General features: G+C 38.5%; 1 protein-coding gene across 1 annotated transcript in view; it reads right to left on the bottom strand.

Annotated features, from left to right (window-relative positions):
* Positions 1–23,436, bottom strand: part of LOC126095758 (regulator of nonsense transcripts 1) — a 134,248-nt gene that overhangs the window by 64,844 nt on the left and 45,968 nt on the right. The window contains exon 5 of the mRNA XM_049910551.1: positions 16,687–16,899. Coding sequence (XP_049766508.1) covers positions 16,687–16,899 — 213 coding nt within the window. The remainder of the gene's footprint in view (positions 1–16,686; positions 16,900–23,436) is intronic.

The raw sequence follows: 23,436 nt of genomic DNA, 5'->3' as shown, positions 1-23,436 counted from the left end.
GGGAAACTACGGCCGTAATTTTTCCCGAGGGCATGCAGCTTTACTGTATGATTAAATGATGATGGCGTCCTCTTGGGTAAAATATTCCGGAGGTAAAATAGTCCCCCATTCGGATCTCCAGGCGGGGACTACTCAAGAGGATGTCGTTATCAGCAGAAAGAAAACTGGCGTTCTACGGATCGGAGCGTGGAATGTCAGATCCCTTAATCGGGCAGGTAGGTTAGAAAATTTAAAAAGGGAAATGGATAGGTTAAAGTTAGATATAGTGGGAATTAGTGAAGTTCGGTGGCAGGAGGAACAAGACTTCTGGTCAGGTGACTACAGGGTTATAAACACAAAGTCAAATAGGGGCAATGCAGGAGTAGGTTTCATAATGAATAGGAAAATAGGAATGCGGGTAAGCTACTACAAACAGCATAGTGAACGCATTATTGTGGCCAAGATAGATACGAAGCCCACACCTACTACAGTAGTACAAGTTTATATGCCAACTAGCTCTGCAGATGACGAAGAAATTGAAGAAATGTATGATGAAATAAAAGAAATTATTCAGGTAGTGAAGGGAGACGAAAATTTAATAGTCATGGGTGACTGGAATTCGAGTGTAGGAAAAGTGAGAGAAGGAAACGTAGTAGGTGAATATGGATTGGGGCTAAGAAATGAAAGAGGAAGCCGCCTGGTAGAATTTTGCACAGAGCACAACTTAATCATAGCTAACAATTGGTTTAAGAATCATGATAGAAGGTTGTATACATGGAAGATCCCTCGAGATACTAAAAGGTATCAGATAGATTATATAATGGTAAGACAGAGATTTAGGAACCAGGTTTTAAATTGTAAGACATTTCCAGGGGCAGATGTGGACTCTGACCACAATCTATTGGTCATGACCTGTAGATTAAAACTGAAGAAACTGCAAAAAGGTGGGAGATTAAGGAGATGGGACCTGGATAAACTGACTAAACTAGAGGTTGTACAGAGTTTCAGGGAGAGCATAAGGGAACAATTGACAGGAATGGGGGAAAGAAATACAGTAGAAGAAGAATGGGTAGCTTTGAGGGATGAAGTAGTGAAGGCAGCAGAGGATCAAGTAGGTAAAAAGACGAGGGCTAGTAGAAATCCTTGGGTAACAGAAGAAATATTGAATTTAATTGAGAAAAGGAAAAAATATAAAAATGCAGTAAATGAAGCAGGCAAAAAGGAATACAAACGTCTCAAAAATGAGATCGACAGGAAGTGCAAAATGGCTAAGCAGGGATGGCTAGAGGACAAATGTAAGAATGTAGAGGCGTATCTCACTAGGGGTAAGATACATACTGCCTACAGGAAAATTAAAGAGACCTTTGGAGAAAAGAGAACCACTTGTATGAACATCAAGAGCTCAGATGGACACCCAGTTGTACAGAAACCAGATGGCAGTTATAAGAGTCGAGGGACATGAAAGGGAAGCAGTGGTTGGGAAGGGAGTAAGACAGGGTTGTAGTCTCTCCCCGATGTTATTCAATCTGTATATTGAGGATATTGAACCAAGTTCTAAGCAAAGAAGGGAAAGCAGAAAGGTGGAAGGAGTATATAGAGGGTCTATACAAGGGCGATGCACCTGAGGACAATATTATGGAAATGGAAGAGGATGTAGATGAAGATGAAATGGGAGATACGATACTGCTTGAAGAGTTTGACAGAGCACTGAAAGACCTGAGTCGAAACAAGGCCCCCGGAGTAGACAACATTCCATTGGAACTACTGACGACCTTGGGAGAGCCAGTCCTGACAAAACTCTACCATCCGGTGAGCAAGATGTATGAAACGGACGAAATACCCTCAGACTTCAAGAAGAATATAATAATTCCAATCCCAAAGAAAGCAGGTGTTGACAGATGTGAAAATTACCGAACAATCCGTTTAATAAGCCACAGCTGCAAAATACTAACATGAATTCTTTACAGACGAATGGAAAAATTAGTAGAAGCCAACCTCGGAGAAGATCAGTTTGGATTCCGTAGAAATACTGCAACATGTGAGGCAATACTGACCTTACCACTTATCTTAGAAGAAAGATTAAGGAAAGGCAAACCTACGTTTCTAGCATTTGTAGACTTAGAGAAAGCTTTTGACAATGTTGACTGGAATACTCTCTTTCAAATTCTAAAGGTGGCAGGGGTAAAATACAGGGAGCGAAAGGCTATTTACAATTTGTACAGAAACCAGATGGCAGTTATAAGAGTCGAGGGGCATGAAAGGGAAGCAGCGGTTGGGAAGGGAGTGAGACAGGGTTGTAGTCTCTCCCCGATGTTATTCAAACTGTATATTGAGCAAGCAGTAAAGGAAACAAAAGAAAAATTCGGAGTAGGTATTAAAATCCATGGAGAAGAAATAAAAACTTTGAGGTTCGCCGATGACATTGTAATTCTGTCAGGGACAGCAAAGGACTTGGAAGAGCAGTTGAACGGAATGGATGGTGTCTTGAAGGGAGGATATAAGATGAACATCAACAAAAACAAAACGAGGATAATGGAATGTAGTCAAAATAAGTCGGGTGATGTTGAGGGTATTAGATTAGGAAATGAGACACTTACAGTAGTAAAGGAGTTTTGCTATTTGGGGAGCAAAATAACTGATGATGGTCGAAGTAGAGAGGATATAAAATGTAGACTGGCAATGGCAAGGAAAGCGTTTCTGAAGAGGAGAAATTTGTTAACATCGAGTATAGATTTAAGTGTCAGGAAGTCATTTCTGAAAGTATTTGTATGGAGTGTAGCCATGTATGGAAGTGAAACATGGACGGTAAACAATTTGGACAAGAAGAGAATAGAAGCTTTCGAAATGTGGTGCTACAGAAGAATGCTGAAGATTAGATGGGTAGATCACATAACTAATGAGGAAGTATTGAATAGGATTGGGGAGAAGAGAAGTTTGTGGCACAACTTGACCAGAAGAAGGGATCGGTTGGTAGGACATGTTCTGAGGCATCAAGGGATTACCAATTTAGTATTGGAGGGCAGCGTGGAGGGTAAAAATCGTAGGGGGAGACCAAGAGATGAATACACTAAGCAGATTCAGAAGGATGTAGGTTGCAGTAGGTACTGTGAGATGAAGAAGCTTGCACAGAATAGAGTAGCATGGAGAGCTGCATCAAACCAGTCTCAGGACTGCAGACCACAACAACAACAACACTGAACCCAGAAATGGCAAACCATCAAAGGTCAATGACAATGAGCACAAAGCGTTGGGGGATCACCACTTAACAAATGGTGATGGCTAAAAAGACAGTGGCCAATACACAACCTTGCTGAAATGATCTTGTGGTGAGAGGTCCGAGAGGTGGTCAGCCAAGCCACTGGGAGAAGTTAAATTCCCCGCAGTCTGTTCCCGTTGTACTGGTTATCTTACTGGTTTCTTAAGTAAGTGAAGAATTGTTTATAGAACCTTACAGGGTTAGTGTGGTAGGACAGCACACTCACCACGTGTTATTGGTTTCCATTCAATGAGCTATTTGAATGGGAATATTAAGTCCAGTCCCAGCACAATTTCAGCACAAATTTGTTAGTAGTTGCTGAAAGATCACATACCCAGTAACTGCAGATCTTGTTTGTCTAGGGGGTTTTCTTTGTCTGCAAAATGATCATTCCAACATCAAGCATGGCCTGAGTTTTCTTATGTTTAAGCAAACTCCACTGGATTGACAATGCTTTTTGCTAAGCATTATATTTATTCAAACTTTTTGTTCCGAACTACACTATTTGCAATGAAAGTTTGCACTTCTTAACATTTTTAGTATGAATATTGATTATCTAACTCCGTTATACATCACTGGTTACAAAAGAACTACTGTCTTCCTCCAAGACTGAAAAAGAAGTGGCGGCAAGCTAACATGTGTCCGGAAGTTGCAGATATTCCGTTATTTATTACATTACAAAAGAACATATTCATAATTAAATTAATAAAGTAAGCATGTTTTCTGGCAACATAATACAGTCATGAAATTACTTCAACTCCTTACTATGGGTATCATACTCTTCACTTTAGATGAACCTTATTTCCGATGGTCGATTACATTACACTGTGAAAAGAAGACCAGTGGTGATGTTAAAGTGATACCATCTGCTGGAAGATGGCAACACGGAGAGCATCCGAAGGAATGACAAAGTTAGCAGGCGCCGAAGTAGGAAGACTGGAAGACTGCAGCATCAGCAGCATCATTTCCCGTTAGATGGACATGACCAGTAACCCCAGTCTTTCCTGAAGGAAATGGTGCAGGCAGCCTCATGTATAGTGATGGAGGATACCAGTTCTCTAACAGGTGTTGTAGGCTATCTCCAAATCAAAAAACATTGCCACCATCTTCTATTTCCACAGAAAACCATTCATGACATTGGTTGACAAAGTGACAAGACGGTCAACTGTAGAATGGCGCACTCTAAATCCACAATGTGCAGTGGTTAGTAGATTGCAAGACACGAGCCACCATACCAGCCAACCATGAATCATACATTCCATCACCTTGCAAACACAGCTGGTGAGAGAAATAGGGCAGTGGTCAGAAGGAAGGTGTTTGTCCTTACTGTGCATTAGTATGCAGTGGTTTTGAAGCGGACCAGAAGGAAATGTGAAAGGTCAAAATAGATGTGATTACACAATTTTGTTTCTTGAAGGCAGGAAACAAATGAATGCTGTGACTCGAGAAAAGCAGCCGTAATTCCTTCTTGTTGGATCTAATGCAACAAATTCACACTGCGAGTCACAGGTTAGAGTACTTTTCCTTCATCTGGATCCCCTGGATGGCCCACTCATCAAGATACAAGGGACACTCACAGGATGAGGCGGCATCGTCACCATTACAAATGATACAGTGGGGGCGAGGAGGTGCCCTATCGCCCTTGTGAGCATCTCTATAATAAGTAACACATTTGGCTGTGTGAAACAGAACACGTGGGTGTGGTTGTCATGTTAACACTGGTAGAACGCATCAGCTTTGGAATGTACGGTTGGACTGTGGTAACTTGACAGCCTGCCTTAATCTTCAATGGAAACACTACTTATTCAGATTTGAGAAAAAGAGAGTGAGTAGGCACTAAGTTTGCATCAACCTTTTTCATTACCCAATGGACCGCAGTGGTGCCCTGATCAGAGATATAATTTTGGATTTCTCCCTCCATCAGACCATGAAGCAGCTGAGTGTAAATAATACACGCTAAGAATCCGGTGTACAATGGGCCTCAACATGAACAGGACAACCACTTACGAGCAAAGCTGTAAGCAGTTATTGAGCTTGAAAATCACAATTGGTCTCCAGAAGCAAATTCCCATTATGTAAGAAAAAGCAGGATTTCATAGGGCCCCACAATTGCAGCAACACAAGGAGGAAGAAGAAATACCTCAAATGTCAAAGCAGAGGAAGGGGAGGAGATAGGGAACAAGGAAAAGCAGACGAGGGATTGTTCCGATGCCGTGTTACCAAACCTACAGACACATTCCTGGGAGTATTCAAGACATGGTCTCCAAGGTAGGGGAAAAAGAATAGCAGGGCAATAGACAAAGAGCACAGAAAGGGAAGGGGTTCCACAAAGACTTAGGATCTACAGCAGCCAAGCATGAATTCAGCGGAGAGTGGCGAGCCTCCTGGCAGAAAAGCATGGGCATGTGACTAGTGCAGAAATATAAGAACAGGAAACTGTTGACACACTAATGACCAACAATGTGTACCTACACAAGAAATCAATAAGAGACCAAATTTTTGTTATAGGTTCGTGATTTACTTCCAATTATGTTAACTGCTGCAATTTATTATAAAAGTATGGTGGTAAGCGATAATGATAAAAACAATGAAATCCTACCAGTTAAAAAGTAATTTTTTCACATTACTGAAAAATACACAAATGAGAACTTCCAATAAAAGCCTGAACATGCCACACCTGTCACAGGATGAAACAGTGAGTAACTGTGCTCATTTAATTTACAGCACTGTTGACTGACAGGCCTCATCCTCATTAAGCCCTTTCACTCCAATCCTTTGCAACTGGTTTCACACTGTTTCCAACAATTCATTTAATTTTGAACTCTCAGGTACATTTTTTAAGTATCCAGTCTAAATCATGCACAAACTTTTCCTTGATTGTCATCCTTTCAGACAGCTAATGGTAAAAGTGTATCCACTTATTTGTCAGTTACCACCACAAATAACCGAGCAAGATGTCAACAGAACATTCTCATAAATTAACAAAGCAGCTGATTACTTCAGGTAGTAGCCAGCTCCAACACTTCCTGTTACTTCTACTTTCTATTGTATGACTACACTTTAAACAGTTGTACATAAAAGACTTTTTTAAAGATTTTCTCCCTTCCTCAAAATTAAGGACAAGAAGTGATTTTTAGAACAACACAAATCAAAACACACTTTTTTTTTGTAGAACTTTGGTAGTGTGAAATTATTTACCAAGAGTTTACTGCCTAATATAAGAGCATTACTGAAGGATAAAAACCATAACCACAAGCTACCTAACTATACTCTAATCCTTATTTTAACTAAAAAATATCTTACATGTTAGCTACAAGGGATGTGCTAAATTGTGATTTTCAGATACCTGCGAACACTATTTTTTTTGGTAACTGCGATTCTTAGTTGTGATTAGTTGTAGTTTAAAATCGCAGTAAATTAATTCATAACTTTTATTTCTCCAAACTCTACAATGCTATTTCTGTGACTTGCAAGATTTCTGTTACTTATGAAATTTCTGTGACTTACACAATTTATCACAATATACAGAAGCCACGTTTGTCCAGAGAAAAAATTTCATCTCAACAAAACAGTAGAAAGCAGATTTTAAATTTGTTTTTCCTATGGCTTTGATTTTGTATTAATGGAGCACATCTGAAAATATTAATAGTGGGACATTGAGAATCTTAACGTAAATCACCACACAGTACAGTAGATATTCATGTTTAGAATATTGATTCTAACCCCTTTTTATGTTCTCTGGTATCTGAACCCCATTATCAGTCAATCCATATAAAGGTAATTCAAAATACCATTGACAGCAGAACTGGAGTAGTTGCCACAAGTGTGAAACCATCCCAATCTATTGCTTTCATCATCAGAAATATCAACACTTTTACACTGTGAATTATATTGGTAGTTATTAGTAGCAGTAGAAAGGTTTAATAATAGTCATGATTTTTGGAACAGTTTGTACTTCAATTACTGGCTGCTGAACATACCCATCCAAACCTAGGAGACTATCATGATGATTCACGACAACTCTTAAAGAGAACGCAGCTTAAGTGGGCCGTAACTGACAAAATAAGGGTACAAAATGAGTACTGGAACAGTGGGCCGTTGAAGTCACTATGCAATGTGAAAGGGAAGATAAATAAATGTGAAATATGCTGAGAGTGAATAACAAAAACTCACTTCTCCCTTTGTGTAAGCATCCCACACCCCAAAATTTTCTGCACTGTAGTTACTGGTAAAGTGAAATGTAGCATAGGCCAAATTCTAGGTTAGGTTAGAGGGTTTTCTGGTTTAAGACTGATGTTCTGCAAGTGAAAATGGTGGGAAGTACCGACTTCCAGTTGAAAGTTGCTATTGGGAAGCCGGTCCCAAGCCCTGATGGAAAAGGAGGAAGGGGAGCGGAAGGAGCAACAAGTCATTAAAAAACATTGGTTCATCTGATCCAGGTGATAGTACGTTGTAAGGGTTCCTTGCCAGGATAACGGCAAAAACCCCAATGACAGTGAAAGCCGAGATGCAGATCATCGCAACAGAGGACCTAGCAGAAGGGCCAAACATTATAAAGCATATACAGGCTCTTTCAACATCCAAACACTTATTCAAACTGGTAGACTGCAGAATGTTACTAGAGAACTCAAGACAGAAAATTCAAGTCCTTCCACTTTAAGAGATTAGATTCACCGATTTGAAAACAACTACAGTATCTTTAAAAGCAAAATGGACAAGAAAATATGCAAAGGAGGTGCATTGTTTCACATGACCTTTATTGTGAATAAAGGCATTGTTGACTCTGTTAGAGATGTAAATCAAACCCGCGATAGACTAATGATAAAATGAATGAAGCACACCCACAAGACATATATAATTATTAATGTTCATACATCTACAAACATTGACAACAAAAAAGAACCTGAGAAAACAGAAAATTTTGGGGAAAAATATCTGTAGCACCAATCAACTCCATCCTTACACTCTGCATAGTTCCACTGTAGCATTAACTTATGTGCATGTATTTGAATCATTTTTATATTAATTCCAATGCCATTTTGACAGTGTCTTTGAATCCATATCAATATGTCACCATCTAGTTTTGGTCATTTTGCATTCAGTCCTGTATCTGCACATTTAGTATACCTAATTTTTTTTCCGCTATCCTTTACTATGCCGTCAATTACAAATGGTTTTCTTTTTCTGTTGGTGGAGGGTTGAAAAGCCACTCAGTTGCTATGTTTACATTTCAGAGGAGGACATACAAATTCTCCTTTGTGATTTCAAAACACAAATAGGCAAAGAGAGGAAATATAAGAAAAAGAGTCAGGAATTACCCTGCACTCAAATTCGCGAAAAAGAATGTGTTGACTCATTGACTTGTGCCAACACAACAATCTAAAAAGCATATCAACATAACTTGAAAGACCCACAAGAAAAGGAAAACAATGTGATCCCCCATCCTTCAGCTAGGTGAATTTCAAATAGATATCCACCTGCTTAGCTGGATGGTGAGGTGCTTGCCTCCCACGCAAGCGGGCCCTTGTTGGATTCCCGATCGGGTTGGAAATTTTCTCTGCTCAGGGACTGGATGTTGAGCTGTCCTCCTCATTGTTTCATCCTCATCACCAGCACGCAAGTCGCCCAATGTGGCGTCGACTGAAATAAGACTTGCACTTGGCAGCCGAACTTCCCCAGATGCCATACATTCATTTCCCTTTTTTCCAAATAGATCATGTTGCAATCTCCTACGATTTCCAAAAAGAGATACACGATGATCACGTTGGCAGAGGGGGAAATATAGATTCTGACCACTATCTTACCGGAGTCAAAATTAAATTCACACCAAAGGAAATGCTGAAAGAAACCACCACTAATTCCCAATTTAGATTTGAAGAAAATCCAAGAATTAAAGATTATGGAATTATGGAAAAAAACAACCTACAAACAACTGGAGAGATTCCCTAAAGAAAATTATACAGAAACCAAGTGAACTAATCCCATTAAAGAAAAAACCCAAACACCTGAGGTGGAATTCAAATTGTGATAACGTAATAGAAGAGAGATAATGAGCCTTCTGAAACTACAACTGTAACAAATCAGAAACCACCCATGAGAAATTTTTCAAGTCAGAAAATAAACAACTAAAATACTTACATAAACTGAAAAAAATATCTTAATGAACAGCTAAACTCAACTGAAGAAGACTTCAGGAACAATAAAACAAACAACTTTTACAAAACATTTGCAAATCAAACCGAAGGATACACTCCATGAAACCTCTGTTTTAGGAAACATAATCGAAAATTGACACTAACTAACAAAGAAAATTGTCCAGAATTGGCCAAATTATTTCTCAAAACTTCTAAATTGCTCAAAACCAGCAAGAGATTCCCCACTTTACAAACAGAACACAGGAATGGCACTTCACTACAACCAACTCAAGAACAAATTTACACACACATTAGAAAGCTCAAAAATAATAAATCATTGGGAGAAGACGGAATGTAACTGAACTACTGAAGAACCTCTGTTCAAATTTCTTAAAAGAAATAACAAAAATCATCCAAGAAATATGGCAGACAGAAAATATTCCAGAGGATTGGAAATGTGCACTAACTCATCCATTGCACAAAAAGGGAGAGATCGAATGTAAACAACTACAGAGGCACTTCACTTTTGCCAATCATTTGCAAAATTTTATCCGCTTGTCTCCTGAAGAGCGCACAAGAACAACTGGAACATACCAAGCAGGCTTTCGACCTAATGCATTGTGCCTGAACAGAACTTTAATCTTAAAATTATTTTAAAAATTAAAGCAATCAGGTCAAAACCAATAGTTTGCACATTCAGTTATTTTTTAAAAAGTATACAATTTTATAGATAGATGATCTCTATGTAATACTCTAGAAGAATGTCGACTAGACACCAAAACTCTAAAACTGACTGAACAAACACTGACAGAAACCAAATCAAAAATTAAATTCATAAGTGAAATTTTGGAACCATTCTTAATTACAACAGAAGACAAGGAAATGGAATCTCGCCACTGTTACTCAAGTTAGGTTTATGCGAAGTAATGAAAGAATGGGAAATGGTTCTAAAAAAGGAATCTAGACCCTCAAAGAATGTGTAGAGAAGACTGGCCTCCAAATCTCCAGGAGAAGACTGAATCATGTGTTCCAAGTTAGGTATTCCGAAACATAAAACAAATTATGGTGAAATCAACAGTCTAACACTAAGTATCTCCATGAAATTAATAAACCCGAAATAGCACAAAAAAAAAAAAAAAAAAAAAAAAAAAAAAAAAAAAAAAAAAACGGATTGCAGAAAATCAAGAAAGCGTCCAGACTTGTTCAAAATTTGTATAACCAAAAAATGCCTGTCAAAAGGCACTAAAATCAGGTACAACAACACAGTAATCAAACCAACGGTCACACATGCAAGTGTAACACACGCAATGAATTGAAAACTAGGTTTACAAGAAATTAAGGAAGTAGTGAGAAAGATAATTTAAAAAATTCTGGGACCACAATACACACAATGGATACAGACTGCAAACCACTGAGACAACAGAAAAATTATCAAACATCAAACTTGACAGCAGAAAGATACGAATGAAGTTCTATGGACACCTAGACAGATTACCTGGAAAAAGACTAACAAAACATCTACTGGACTATGTGACACCACTTACAGTGGTGAGGAATGTCCAATATAAAATTCCAGCCGTGCATTTTAGTGCTGCTGCCAGACTGATTACCAAGCATAAAATTTTTATCAGAATAAATTAGCTTTTTGGTTCATTTATTAAACCATAAGTGCGTTATACTTCCACAGCATGAACCAAACCTCCTTCGAAAGAAGTACAAACTTCGCCAAACAAATGGCACACAGCTCTGAATGTTAAATGCTGCTTGCAACTTATAGATGTGACAGAACTCTCCTTCTAGATGTGACTGAACTTGCAGCCAGATTCTGTACAGTAATTATTTTTATATCTGTAACTTCTCAATCACTTTGATAATGACAAATGTACAATTTCTTGTCCACCCCGAGTAGCTAATCCTAGGTGTAAGCCAGGAAAACTTGTTTGGAGTTGTGAGCTCTCCAGCTGGACGTATTTTAATATTTTACTTCTATAAATAGACGACAGAGTAAGATTTAGTACATATGACAGCACAAAAAAAGCAATTACTGATATATGAATTACCTGCCTTGTTACAAAGGGACCAATCACATTATGGGGTGCACAGATGTGTCCATAAAAGTAAAGAACACTAACTGTGATTGTAGTAGTAGGACAACTTGACACTTAGCATGGAGTCAAAAGCGGTAAGAGGTATCTACAGGCCAGCAATTGCAGCATAATGCTCAGTGGCGTAGTTGACAGTCTAGTAAGCAACTGCATGGTGACTATGTTTCTTTCATATCTGCCTTAATGCAATTCTCTCTCTCTCTCTCTCTCTCTCTCTCTCTCTCTCTCTCTCTCTGCACACATTACTCCATTAATTTGTTTCAGCAGCTATCACAAAATTAATAGAACAAACTGTTCACAGATCTTATGAAGATATTTTCCGCCCTCAGAATGGCTCGGCACTTATCCTACTAATTCAGTGACTGTTTGCAGTTTGCAAGGAAGAGAGATCAGTAATAAATCTTATTTGCTGCCACCTTCTTCCACGTAGCTACGGTGGTATTCCAGGGCCATCAAGGGTTCTTTGCACAGGGCCCAGTCAGTTTTCTCACATGGTTCATTTTATCTCTGGCCACGTTTTCAGCAGAGATTAGATGCCGTGCAGGGGATGGCCAATTGGAAAGAAAAAGCTCATTCTGTTCTGCAAACCTCTGCTGCATCATAGCTGAAAGGTTTATAAGGGACTGGTCTTGCACTGAACAAATTACACCTGCAGAATATAGTTGTCACACAGACTGGACCACGGCATACTAGGCAGCATCACGTGTACCATCTATCCTGCGAAGCATTCGAAGTTCACAGGAACACATCTAGCCACGAACTGCCTTAGACAAATGGCCACTGGATGTATTTGAGGTCAAAACAGGTACACTGCAGCCTGCATATTCTAACTAAACCACCAATGACTGAACACAATGCTGATTCATCTGAAAATATCACATTTCACCAGTCATGACTGACACTTTCCTTGGCAAATGTTGATCGTTAGAGTTGATTGTCATCACAGAGCCTCTCCTTCGAAGTCCAGTACCCAAAACCAACTGCGTTCTCCAGTGTCTTGATAATAGTTTATCCATCGTCATCCAGGAACACTGTACAATGCCCTGGCCTCCAATGTCATCAAATTCCCTTCCTCCACAAGGGCAATGATGCAAGTACGAATAGCCCATTGATGGTGAGGCATTGCACATGAATAATGTGACTTGACAGAAAGTGATGTAATGCTGGCACCTGAACTCACTCTCATACTGTCACTGGCTATTAGAAAACGAATGGTGTGCTTGCAGTTCTGAATTGGCACAAAACACTGTCACTGTGTAATATCTATGACTGTGTGATTAATTCTCATGTTTTATGTCAAATTATTTACAGACGAATGGAAAAACTGGTAGAAGCCGACCTCGGGGAAGATCAGTTTGGATTCCGTAGAAATATTGGAACACGTGAGGCAATACTGACCTTACGACTTATCTTAGAAGAAAGATTAAGGAAAGGAAAACCTACATTTCTAGCATTTGTAGACTTAGAGAAAGCTTTTGACAATGTTGACTGGAATACTCTCTTTCAAATTCTAAAGGTGGCAGGGGTAAAATACAGGGAGCGAAAGGCTATTTACAATTTGTACAGAAACCAGATGGCAGTTATAAGAGACGAGGGGCATGAAAGGGAAGCAGTGGTTGGGAAGGGAGTGAGACAGGGTTGTAGCCTCTCCCCAATGTTATTCAATCTGTATATGAAATGGCTCTGAGCACTATGGGACTCAACATCTTAGGTCATAAGTCCCCGAGAACTTAGAACTACTTAAACCTAACTAACCTAAGGACATCACACACACCCATGCCCGAGGCAGGATTCGAACCTGCGACCGTAGCAGTCCCGCGGTTCCGGACTGCAGCGCCAGAACCGCTAGACCACCGCGGCCGGCTCAATCTGTATATGGAGCAAGCAGTAAAGAAAACAAAAGAAAAATTTGGAGTAGGTATTAAAATCCATGGAGAAGAAATAAAAACTTTGAGGTTTGCCGATGACATTGTAATTCTGTCAGAGACAGCAAAGGACTTGGAAGAGCAGTTGAACGGAATGGACAGTGTCTTGAAAGAAGGATATAAGATGAACATCAACAAAAGTAAAATGAGGATAATGGAATGTAGTCTAAGTCGGGTGATGCTGAGGGAATTAGATTAGGAAATGAGTCACTTAAAGTAGTAAAGGAGTTTTGCTATTTGGGGAGCAAAATAACTGATGATGGTCGAAGTAGAGAGGATATAGAATGTAGACTGGCAATCGCAAGGAAAGCATTTCTGAAGAAGATAAATTTGTTAACATTGAGTATAGATTTAAGTGTCAGGAAGTCGTTTCTGAGAGTATTTGTATGGAGTGTAGCCATGTATGGAAGTGAAACATGGACAATAAATAGTTTGGACAAGAAGAGAATAGAGTCTTTTGAAATGTGGTGCTACAGATGAATGTTGAAGATTAGGTGGGTGCATCATGTAACTAATGAGGTGGTATCGAATGGGATTGGGGAGAAGAGAGGTTTGTGGCACAACTTGACTAGAAGAAGGGATCGGTTGGTAGGACATGTCCTGAGGCATCAAGGGATCACAAATTTAGCATTGGAGGGCAGCGTGGAGGGTAAAAATTGTAGAGGGAGACCAAGAGATGAATACACTAAGCAGATTCAGAAGGATGTAGGTTGCAGTAGGTACTGGGAGATGAAGGAGCTTGCACAGGATAGATTAGCATGGAGAGCTGCATCAAGCCAGTCTCAGGACTGAAGACAACAACAACAACAACAACAACAACATGTCAAATACAGATAGTAAATTTATTCTTCAACCCACTGTGGTGAAGTAAGCTGGGATATTTTTACTTCCCCTCTTGTTTTGCCATCTGCCTCCTTAAAATTTACTTTTCACTAATTATCATTAACATACATGAGTATAATCTGAGTTTTCATAGAGAGAGAGAGAGAGAGAGAGAGAGAGAGAGAGAGAGAGAGATTGTCCCTCCGTTTTAAAGAATATAACGCCAGGTCTAATTGTGTGCTTAATTTTATGTGTGTAATTGATTTTTTAATTTATTTTGACTATTATTAGCTAGTATCGTTCATTATAGGGTGAAATCCGTAATTGTTTCGTAAATTAAATTCTATTGTTGACTTATAAACAAATATAAATTCTGTACTAATTATAAACATTTGGAGAAATAACTAATAGTATTCTTAAAGGATCTATTTGGCTTTATTTGAAAACATGTTAGCAAAGCCAGCCCTTAATTAATTCCGAAGTAATTAACAGTTTTGTCAGAAGTATTGTTTGCATAGCGATATCTGTTAATTTCATCATTTAAACAAATAATTCAGCTTTACCCTTGTAGTAAGAGAAACTGTTAAAGAGAAGAAACTTATTTGATGTATTCAGTTAATGTAATGAGAAGTTTCAATAGCAGTTTCTATAAATTGAACAATGAACAATCTATAGTTTCAGTGCCTATTATTGTGAGGATATATAAGAGACCGATTTTTGATCCCGAGACAGTCAGTCCATGGCCAAGTTTCAGACGACGAACACGTATTGGTTACAACAGCAACAACAATGCAATCACTTAATTATGAAATAAGTGTAATACAAATAGCCCATGTTTTAAACAATGACAGTGTCTGTTCAATATGTACCTTATTGTCCTGAAAAAACTGAACTATGTGGTTAGGTTTTTACTGCTCGTAGATGTTCGACAGTAAACTACTGTAGCAGCATATGAGTGTTTGCCTGCAATGAGGCTTATCGAAAGTTAAACATTAGTGCACTGGGCATATAACTATAATATTCAGGGGTTGTGAACAATGGAAGTAAAGAACTGTGAAACGCAACTGCGCACTTGTTGGCTACATTATTTACAGTAGTCAGTGTTGAAATTACAAACCCCATTTTTCAGCCAGTGTAGCAACGCAGTACGTCGGCACCAAGGACAATCAACAAAGAAATAAAGCAGACGAACTTCACACCAGGAACGGCATTCTTAACCTGAAGTGATTTACAGCCAAAAATTCATTGCACCTCCTGTAGAAAATTAGCTGCACATCCTCGAAACACGTTTCCTTATAACACAATGGAGAGCTTCATAGACAACAAATTGCTGAACCAGAATACTGTCTCTCTTACAGGGAAATAAATATGCGCATAAAACTGACAAGATCAGTTTCCTGTAATTTTTGAAATAGTATTTCCTCACCTGCATGTTCCCAATGTAAATAGAAAAATATGGCATGCAGCATTTCACTCATTTCATTACTGTACTGGACTTTTAACTCTGGCTGAGATTTCTACTGGCCAATTTTTGTGCTGTCAAGTGTACAAACTTATTTCAGCAAAGAATTCACTTGGTGCAAGAATCTTTTTTCTCCATCATTTGCTAGAACTCATGTAACAGGTACTAAATGTACTACTACTGAATACGCCCAAAGCAAACATTTCCAACTTTTCACATGCTGCTGCAGACACCATACAAAACTACTGTACTGTTAAGCATTTACTTCCTTCATAGACATTTTGAGAGTATATTAAGTAGAGTGCATTTTAATGACTACACAATGTTGAAATACTTTGGCCTTGAGTACTGCTGACTAAACTTCTAATGCATTGATGACAACTTCAAATATAATCTTCTTGCAAGTAAAGGCTAATTTTTTTCTCTGTGGTATTATTGCTATCTCTCACCATATTTATCAAAACCACTCTCTCTTGCAGTCAGCCCAAGACAGAAAACCAATAGTAACAGATTAACAGCTGCCGCGGAAGATAGCCACGCAAACAAATTTAACATAATTGGCAAGTTTCTGCTTTCATAAAAATTTCACAACAAATTACTTTTTGTAATACTTCCTGTTAAATCATAATTTGCTTTTTTCTTCTCCATATATGATATCACACTAGCACTTTTAGGTCTCTTTTTCCCAATTTCAGCCTCCCAGTGAACTTTCATGCTTTTGCAGCATAAATTAATACTACAGAATATAATGCTATTGCTGCACATGCAAAACAGGTACTTATACGAATACACTGTATTCACTGCAAACACATTAAGAAACATCAAACACATTAAGAAATAACAGAATTTTCCTGAGGCAGTTAAGTTTCTCACAAAAGCTCAGAAACAAAGTAACTAACCACAACAAAAATGTGAACTCAAAAAGCCACAACTGAAACTTTATGAAACTATCATAATGACACATTTTAGTAGGTAACTTAAGTAATGTAACTTGCAAAAGTACCTCAATAAAACTTGTTGTGGTTCTTCATCCACACCAGGTTTCTCCAAATCTTGGAACGTTGCATCAATATTGTCTTTCCAGAGTTCCTCTAGCTTATTTATTTGCTGAGCTGTTATCTGTCTTGCACGCAACTGCTCTTGTTCCAGAGGGATCTTCACCAGCCATGTAAGGAAGCATCTGTCTGCAATCAGTGGTTTCCACTGTTCCTGGTCCCTGAATTATTAAATTTTTGCACTGAGTGAAATTTTCAAACATACCCAGACAAAATTTATTACACACATGGTAACTTGGCTGTGAAAATTGCAAAGAAAAAATATTTAAAAAATTATACTTTTGTTTTTGCTTCTTAATATTTAAATGTTTAGAAGAATTTGTGAAGCAGTTGTTGGATTGGGTTGATTTGGCAAAGGAGACCAGACGGCGAGGTCATCGGTCCCATCGCATTAGGGAACGAAGTCGGCCATGCCCTTTCAAAGAAACCATCACGGCATTTGCCTGAAGCGATTTAGGGAAATCACGGAAAACCTAAATCAGGATGGCCAGACACAGGATTGAACCGTTGTCCTCCCGAATGAGAGTCCAGTGTGCTAACCACTGTGCCACCTTGCTCAGCAAAGCAGTTGTCAAATCAGACATATTCCTTAGAAAATGAAAACGTTTTTAAAAAAATCTTTGCAACTGGAAAGCCGTAACTCCAGTTCTCTCTCTGTGCAAAAAATGGCCATTATCCTACAGTACAGAGTAGTAGAAGTGACAACCGGTAGAGGTTACTACTGGTCGCATACATGTGTTTGGCCCCTGGTCGGAAGATGCTGGGAGCGGAAGCTTGCAATCAGCTCATTGTTTATACGTCATAAAAGAAACAAACATGTACTGTATTAATGCATCACAGAAGTGACACAAAAGTTGAGAGTGAGCCACTGCAAGGACCAAGTACATGTCACTTATTTCTGTAAATAATATAACTATTTATTGTTACAGTGCACAAAACTGTTAGGTTGCTATGGCTGGCAATGAGCACAAGCATTCCTGAGCGACACAAAGTCAGCCAACTTCTACTGATTACAGAGGGGACAGTAAAAGTGTGCACCCAGTAATGTAACTGGCAGTATTGACCAACTAGGATCACGTTAATAACTTCAGTTCCTCTTCTTCCTTTGTTGTTGTTTCCTATTTTTTCCAGTATTCCCTCATTTTCTCCCTATGAAGTCTCTTCCTTTTTTCTGTCCATGCTGTACCCAAATTTTTATTTCTTCTGCTTCGAAAGCCTTCCAAATTTAGTAAATTTTTTTAAAACGGTTTCTTTCTGCTATTTCTGATTCTTTGATGTTTCTTTCGAGATCTTTCCTTACTTCTGTAATCCATGCTATTGTTGATTTCTTCTTCCAGAAATATAGGAGTATTTGTTTTGTTAGTCTATTTCCATCCATTCGGTAGAGGTGTCCGAAAAACGTTAATCTTCGTTTGACCATTACTTCAGATATTTTTCTCTATAGTTTTGTAGATCTCCTCATTACTTCTTATTTTCCAACTATCTGCAGTTTTTATTGCACCCATTCTTTTTCTAATAATCCTTCTTTCCAGTACCTCTAGTTTGTCCATCTTATAGTTTGTTAGGCATTCAGATCCATATAAACATTCGGGTCGTACCACTGTGGTGTAGTGTTTTAGTTTTGTTTTTCTAGATATTCATTTCTTTTTGTAAATATTTTTGGTCAAAACATATACTCTTTCTATTTTGTTAATTCTTACATCTACTGCAGCGTTTTCGAATCCGTTCTGTTGTATAGTCTCTCCAAGATATTTAAATTTATTTACTCACTCTATTTTACCTATTTGTGTTTCTTTGAATTTTGGCGCATTTTTTATATTTGCCATGAATTTTGTTTTTTCAGCTGAAGTTTTGAGGCCAGTTCTGTTTGCTATTTTTTCCAGAAGGCTTATCTGAATAACTGCTTCTGTCAGGTTTTCTGAAAGTATTGCAAAATCATCCGCAAAAGCCAAGCAGTTTACCTTAATTCCATCTGTTTTCCTTCCTGAGTTATTAGTTCAAACTTGTGATTTTTTAGCTCCGAATTCCAGAGTCTTACACTTTTTTATAGAACACAAACAGTAGAGGTCATAAACCATCACATTGCCTAACGCCAGTTTTTATTTCAAATGGCCGAGATACTTCTCCCATAAATTTGACTTTAGATATTGTGCCTGTTAGTGTTTCACAAATTATATTTGCTAATTTTGATTTACCAACTCTTTATTTTTATCAGGTACTATCAGTTCTTGTTTGTGCAATGACTTTTTCCAGAGAAGCAGAACCTCAAAGACAATATGCTTCACTTCCTTACCCGTCAGTAATAGTGAGTCTTTGTGGCTCGTGGTCAGAGCAGCTCACGTTCTATAGTTTCCTTGCCATACAGTGGTCACCAGCCACTTGATGGCAGCCAACATCTACCCCAGTATCATGATGCAATGCACTTTAGACACATTACTGCTCTTGCTAGGTTTCAGCATAAAGTAGTTTATTGTTGAAGTGTGATTTACTGTGTGAAATAACTGTCAGTGGCATATTGTTCGCTTTGGACTTAATAAAAAAATTTTTTCACATGTGAGGCAAGTGCTATCTCATTAAGTAAATCACAAAAGGATTTTCTTGTTTCAAGAAACATTATATTGACCTGACTGATTTTCCAGCTTCAATACATCTTCACAATTGACAAATGTGATGAACTGCAATGATTTGAACTTTGTGAGATATTTGCATTCAATAAGCAAGGTTCAAAAGTTGGCAACTTAAGTACTGCTTGCTCTAATAAAAATAATAAGAATTGTAGGAGGTGTCTTAAGGCACTTTTGCTTGAACATTATCAGTTTGTTCACTGGGCACTCCTGGGGACTACTTGTGATTCCTTTGTACTAATTACTTAATAAGAAATTAACAGCTGAGGCCCCCCCCCCCCAAAAAAAAAAAATGTATCCTCAGGCAAAGAGGAGTTTTAGTGACTTAATACTTTGCACCTGATGGCATAAAAATGGTGTTGTGCATTACGAAATGCTCCCCAGGAATTCTCCGTATCAGTTGGCATTCATTACCAATGACAGACATCTTTCATTCACATTTTATCAAAAAATGCCAAACAAAACTGCATGATGACACCTGCCTGTCCTCTGCTGATTTCACAAAAGAACCATCCAGGAGTTGAGTTTGTTTTGGAAGTCATCCCCAACTCTTATTATTCTTGTTTTCTGCCCCCCCCCCCCCCCCCAAATGTTTACTCCCTTCCACAGTTTATGGAGTAACTATGAAGGAAATTCCTTTTGGGCAGAAATACCCTTCAAACTTAGATTGACAACATCTTTAACTCTGAACCAGTATGTCTCCACAGGCGTGGAATCTGAACTACCCGAACATTATCAGATAATGTGAGAGAATATATTGCTGATGACAGATTTCTCTCTTATATTCTCTTTAGTGTTCAATGTACTACCAAACTATGCAGTATATGAAATGAATTATATGAAAGTATATAAATGAATTACAACGTACAACAACCACCTTATGACAAAAGGCAAACAATGGCAAATCCAGGATGGAATGTAACAATATTATGAAAAGAAAGTTTCTACTCACCATACAGAAGAGACACTGAGTCGCAGGTAGGCATAACAAGTAGTTTGTGTGTGTGTGTGTGTGTGTGTGTGTGTGTGTGTGTGTGTGTGTGTGTGTGTGTGTGTATTGTTGATGGGTTGATGGAGGCCTTAATGGCCAATAGCTCGATTTATTTGTGACAGTTTTTGTGTTGTGCCTATCTGCTACTCAGCATCTCCGCTATATGGTGAGCAGCAACTTTCCTTTTCATTATATTGTTATGACAAAAGTTTATGTTAACGCAACACAAGCATGCCTAAATCAATACAAATTAATAATATATTAGATTCTTTGGACTTTGAAATGGTCTTCATTTAGTGTCATCCTCACGTGTTATGAAACTGCGGCAACTCAAACAGATGCACAAAGTAACCCAGTCAATGAATTGTTCAGTTCCACAACTTCATAAAATTGTGTGTTCACAAAAACCAAAAATTATGGCAGCGGGAGCAAGGAAAGGCATTATGAATTTGCTGTATCATACACTTTACACGACACAAAGTAGTGGGAGTACTTATGCTGGAGAAGTTTTTGCAAGTTTTTGGTTATTGATATTTTATCTGGCTTTTTGTACCTCTGTCACAGAATAAGGAGACAGCTGGAGATTCATCAGAACTGGCAGCAAATGTAGCCTTTCCTTTACATCTCATTACTGTTGCCTCAGTGCTAGCAACCAACCACAGCATTCATATATACCTTATTGTTCCACTGGTGGCTAATACGGGTAAATCACAGTGTAAAATATGAGTTTAGGTACAGTTTATGTGTGGAGCACCTTTCCTGATCGGACACCATAATTTTAATAACTTGGTGTCACACCTTAAGTGAAAATCACTCAGCCCATTCGAAATGACTAGACATTGAATATTCGTACTTGCCTTAAGCATTTACCTTCAAAACAACAGCAAGACCTCCAATCAGAACAGTTGATAAGAAGCAGCCAGTAATACAGGTTAAGTCGACAACCATGTCCGATGATGTATCACGGTAGTAACAAAGCAGTTTATGTCTGAGCATGTTACACAGTTGCTTTGTGATCAATGTGAACTATAGTTACCAGAAAGCTATAAATGCATGGCCTTTAAGAGTCCAGGATGGTTTATTGTTGTTTCAGCCGCTGGTTCCACTGAGTTAAACCAAAATATAAGACAACTTTCATGACAGCAGAATGGTGATGCCTATTTGTTGGGTTACGAGAATGTCTTTCTTTTGGTAAACCTCTATACTTACATCAAAGCTCAAGAAATACAGACTGAGAATTCCTTGAGGCATATTATACTGAGAGCCTCCTGGTAACCTCAGTTCCGTATCTTGCGGAGAAAGTCACAGATCAGTGTACTGGGAACACCAAACTATTTAGTGGCTTCATTTATTAGCCTACAGCAATTGGTCTGCAGAGGACTAATTTGCACCAGCTCAGTTTTCAATCAGTGGTTGAGAAGTATTTCTCTTATCAATGGGTCAGGTTGTGGTTGTACCAATGAATTTAACAAGCTAGAAACCTATGTGGTACATATGATAGATGTCTTCATTTGTATCCAGGCATTAACAATGAAATACAACTTTCATTGCCTGGCCTGGAGTTGATGTGAGGGTTTCCTGTAAGGTCACGATACTTACAAACAAGACTGCAGCACATTAATTTAGTAGCTTTTAGGTGCCTAGGGAACTAGATTGAAGCAAACACCATCATTGCAACAAGATGACGAACAGTAGCTAAAACAATGATTGGGAAAAATGCATAAATCTTCAAGAATTTCAAGAGCCGCAGGGAATTTTAAGAATTGGGGTGTCCATGAATGTCCTCCTCCACGAGTCAAGATGGGTCGTAGAGACCAAAGGGATGCAGCACTTTGTGATTAATTTTGGTAGCACAGCACTCTCTGTGGTGTCGGCCGAAGAGCAATGGGCCAAAGTAACATTGGTACCTTGCAACCCAACATCAGAAAAAGATATTCACTACAAGCCGCATCAATGCACGAGCGACACCCACATTGCCACACCCCACATCGGCTGTTCTACTTACAGCCAAGCACAGTAATTCTCAGCCCAGTCTGCAATCATCTAGTAAGATGACAGTGTGATCTTCTGGAATAGCAGCTGTGTGATCAAGCGTATTAGGAAGAAACCAACAAGAAAGTTAGTGTTAAATGTACTCTGACTGAGACACTTATTTTGTTTATATCAAGTGATCAAGTGAACATTAGTTCAGAGATAGTATAAATACTCATCAGATTCCTGTGGAAATGTGCTGTAAAAAGTGAAGGAGGGAGAACAAATAAAAATGCAGGCAAAAGGGCATAAAAATGTCTAAAAACTGAGATTGACAGGAAGTGTAACACTATTTACAGGAATGGCTAGAGGACAAATGTCAGGATTTGGAAGAATATTTCATTAAGGGGGAAAAAACAGATACAGAGTGCACGAAAATTAAAGAGGCATTTGGGGGAAAGAGAAGCAGCTGTATGAATATCGAAGCCACAGATGGAAAACCACTCTTAAGCAAAGAAGGGAGAGTTGAACGGCGAAAGGAGTATATAGAGGGTCTGTACAAGGCATATGAACTTGAGTGCAATATTATAGAAATGCAAGAGAATGTAAGGGAAGAGGAGATGGGAGGTATGATGCTGTGAGAAGAATTTCACAGAGTGCTGGAAGACCTAAGTCAAAACAAGGTCCTGGAAATAGCATTCCACCAGAACACCTGATAGCCTCAGGAGAGCCAGCCATGACAACTCTCTGCCATCTGGTCTGCGTGAAGTACTAGACAGGTGAAATACCTCCGACTTCAAGAAGAATGTTACAATTCCAAGGAAAGCAGTTGCTGACAGGTGTGAAAATTACTGAATTATCAGCTTTTTAAGTCATCACTGCAAAAAAAAAAAAAAAAAAAAAAAAAAAAAAAAAAAAAAAAAACGAACTCGGGGAAGATCAGTTTGGATTCTGGAGAAATGTAGGAGCACGTGAAGCAATACTGAACCTCTGACTTCTCTTAGAAGATATGTTAACGAAAGGCAAATCTACACTTTTTTTGCATTTATAGACTCGGAGAAAGCTTTTGACGATGTTGACTGAAATACTCTCTTTGAAATTTTAAAGGTAGT

The sequence above is a fragment of the Schistocerca cancellata genome, chromosome 8, assembly GCF_023864275.1.
Source record: "Schistocerca cancellata isolate TAMUIC-IGC-003103 chromosome 8, iqSchCanc2.1, whole genome shotgun sequence".
In the NCBI taxonomy this organism is placed as follows: domain Eukaryota; kingdom Metazoa; phylum Arthropoda; class Insecta; order Orthoptera; family Acrididae; genus Schistocerca; species Schistocerca cancellata.
The sequence above is the reverse complement of the archived record's forward strand: the minus strand, read 5'-3'. Positions and strand labels throughout refer to the sequence as shown.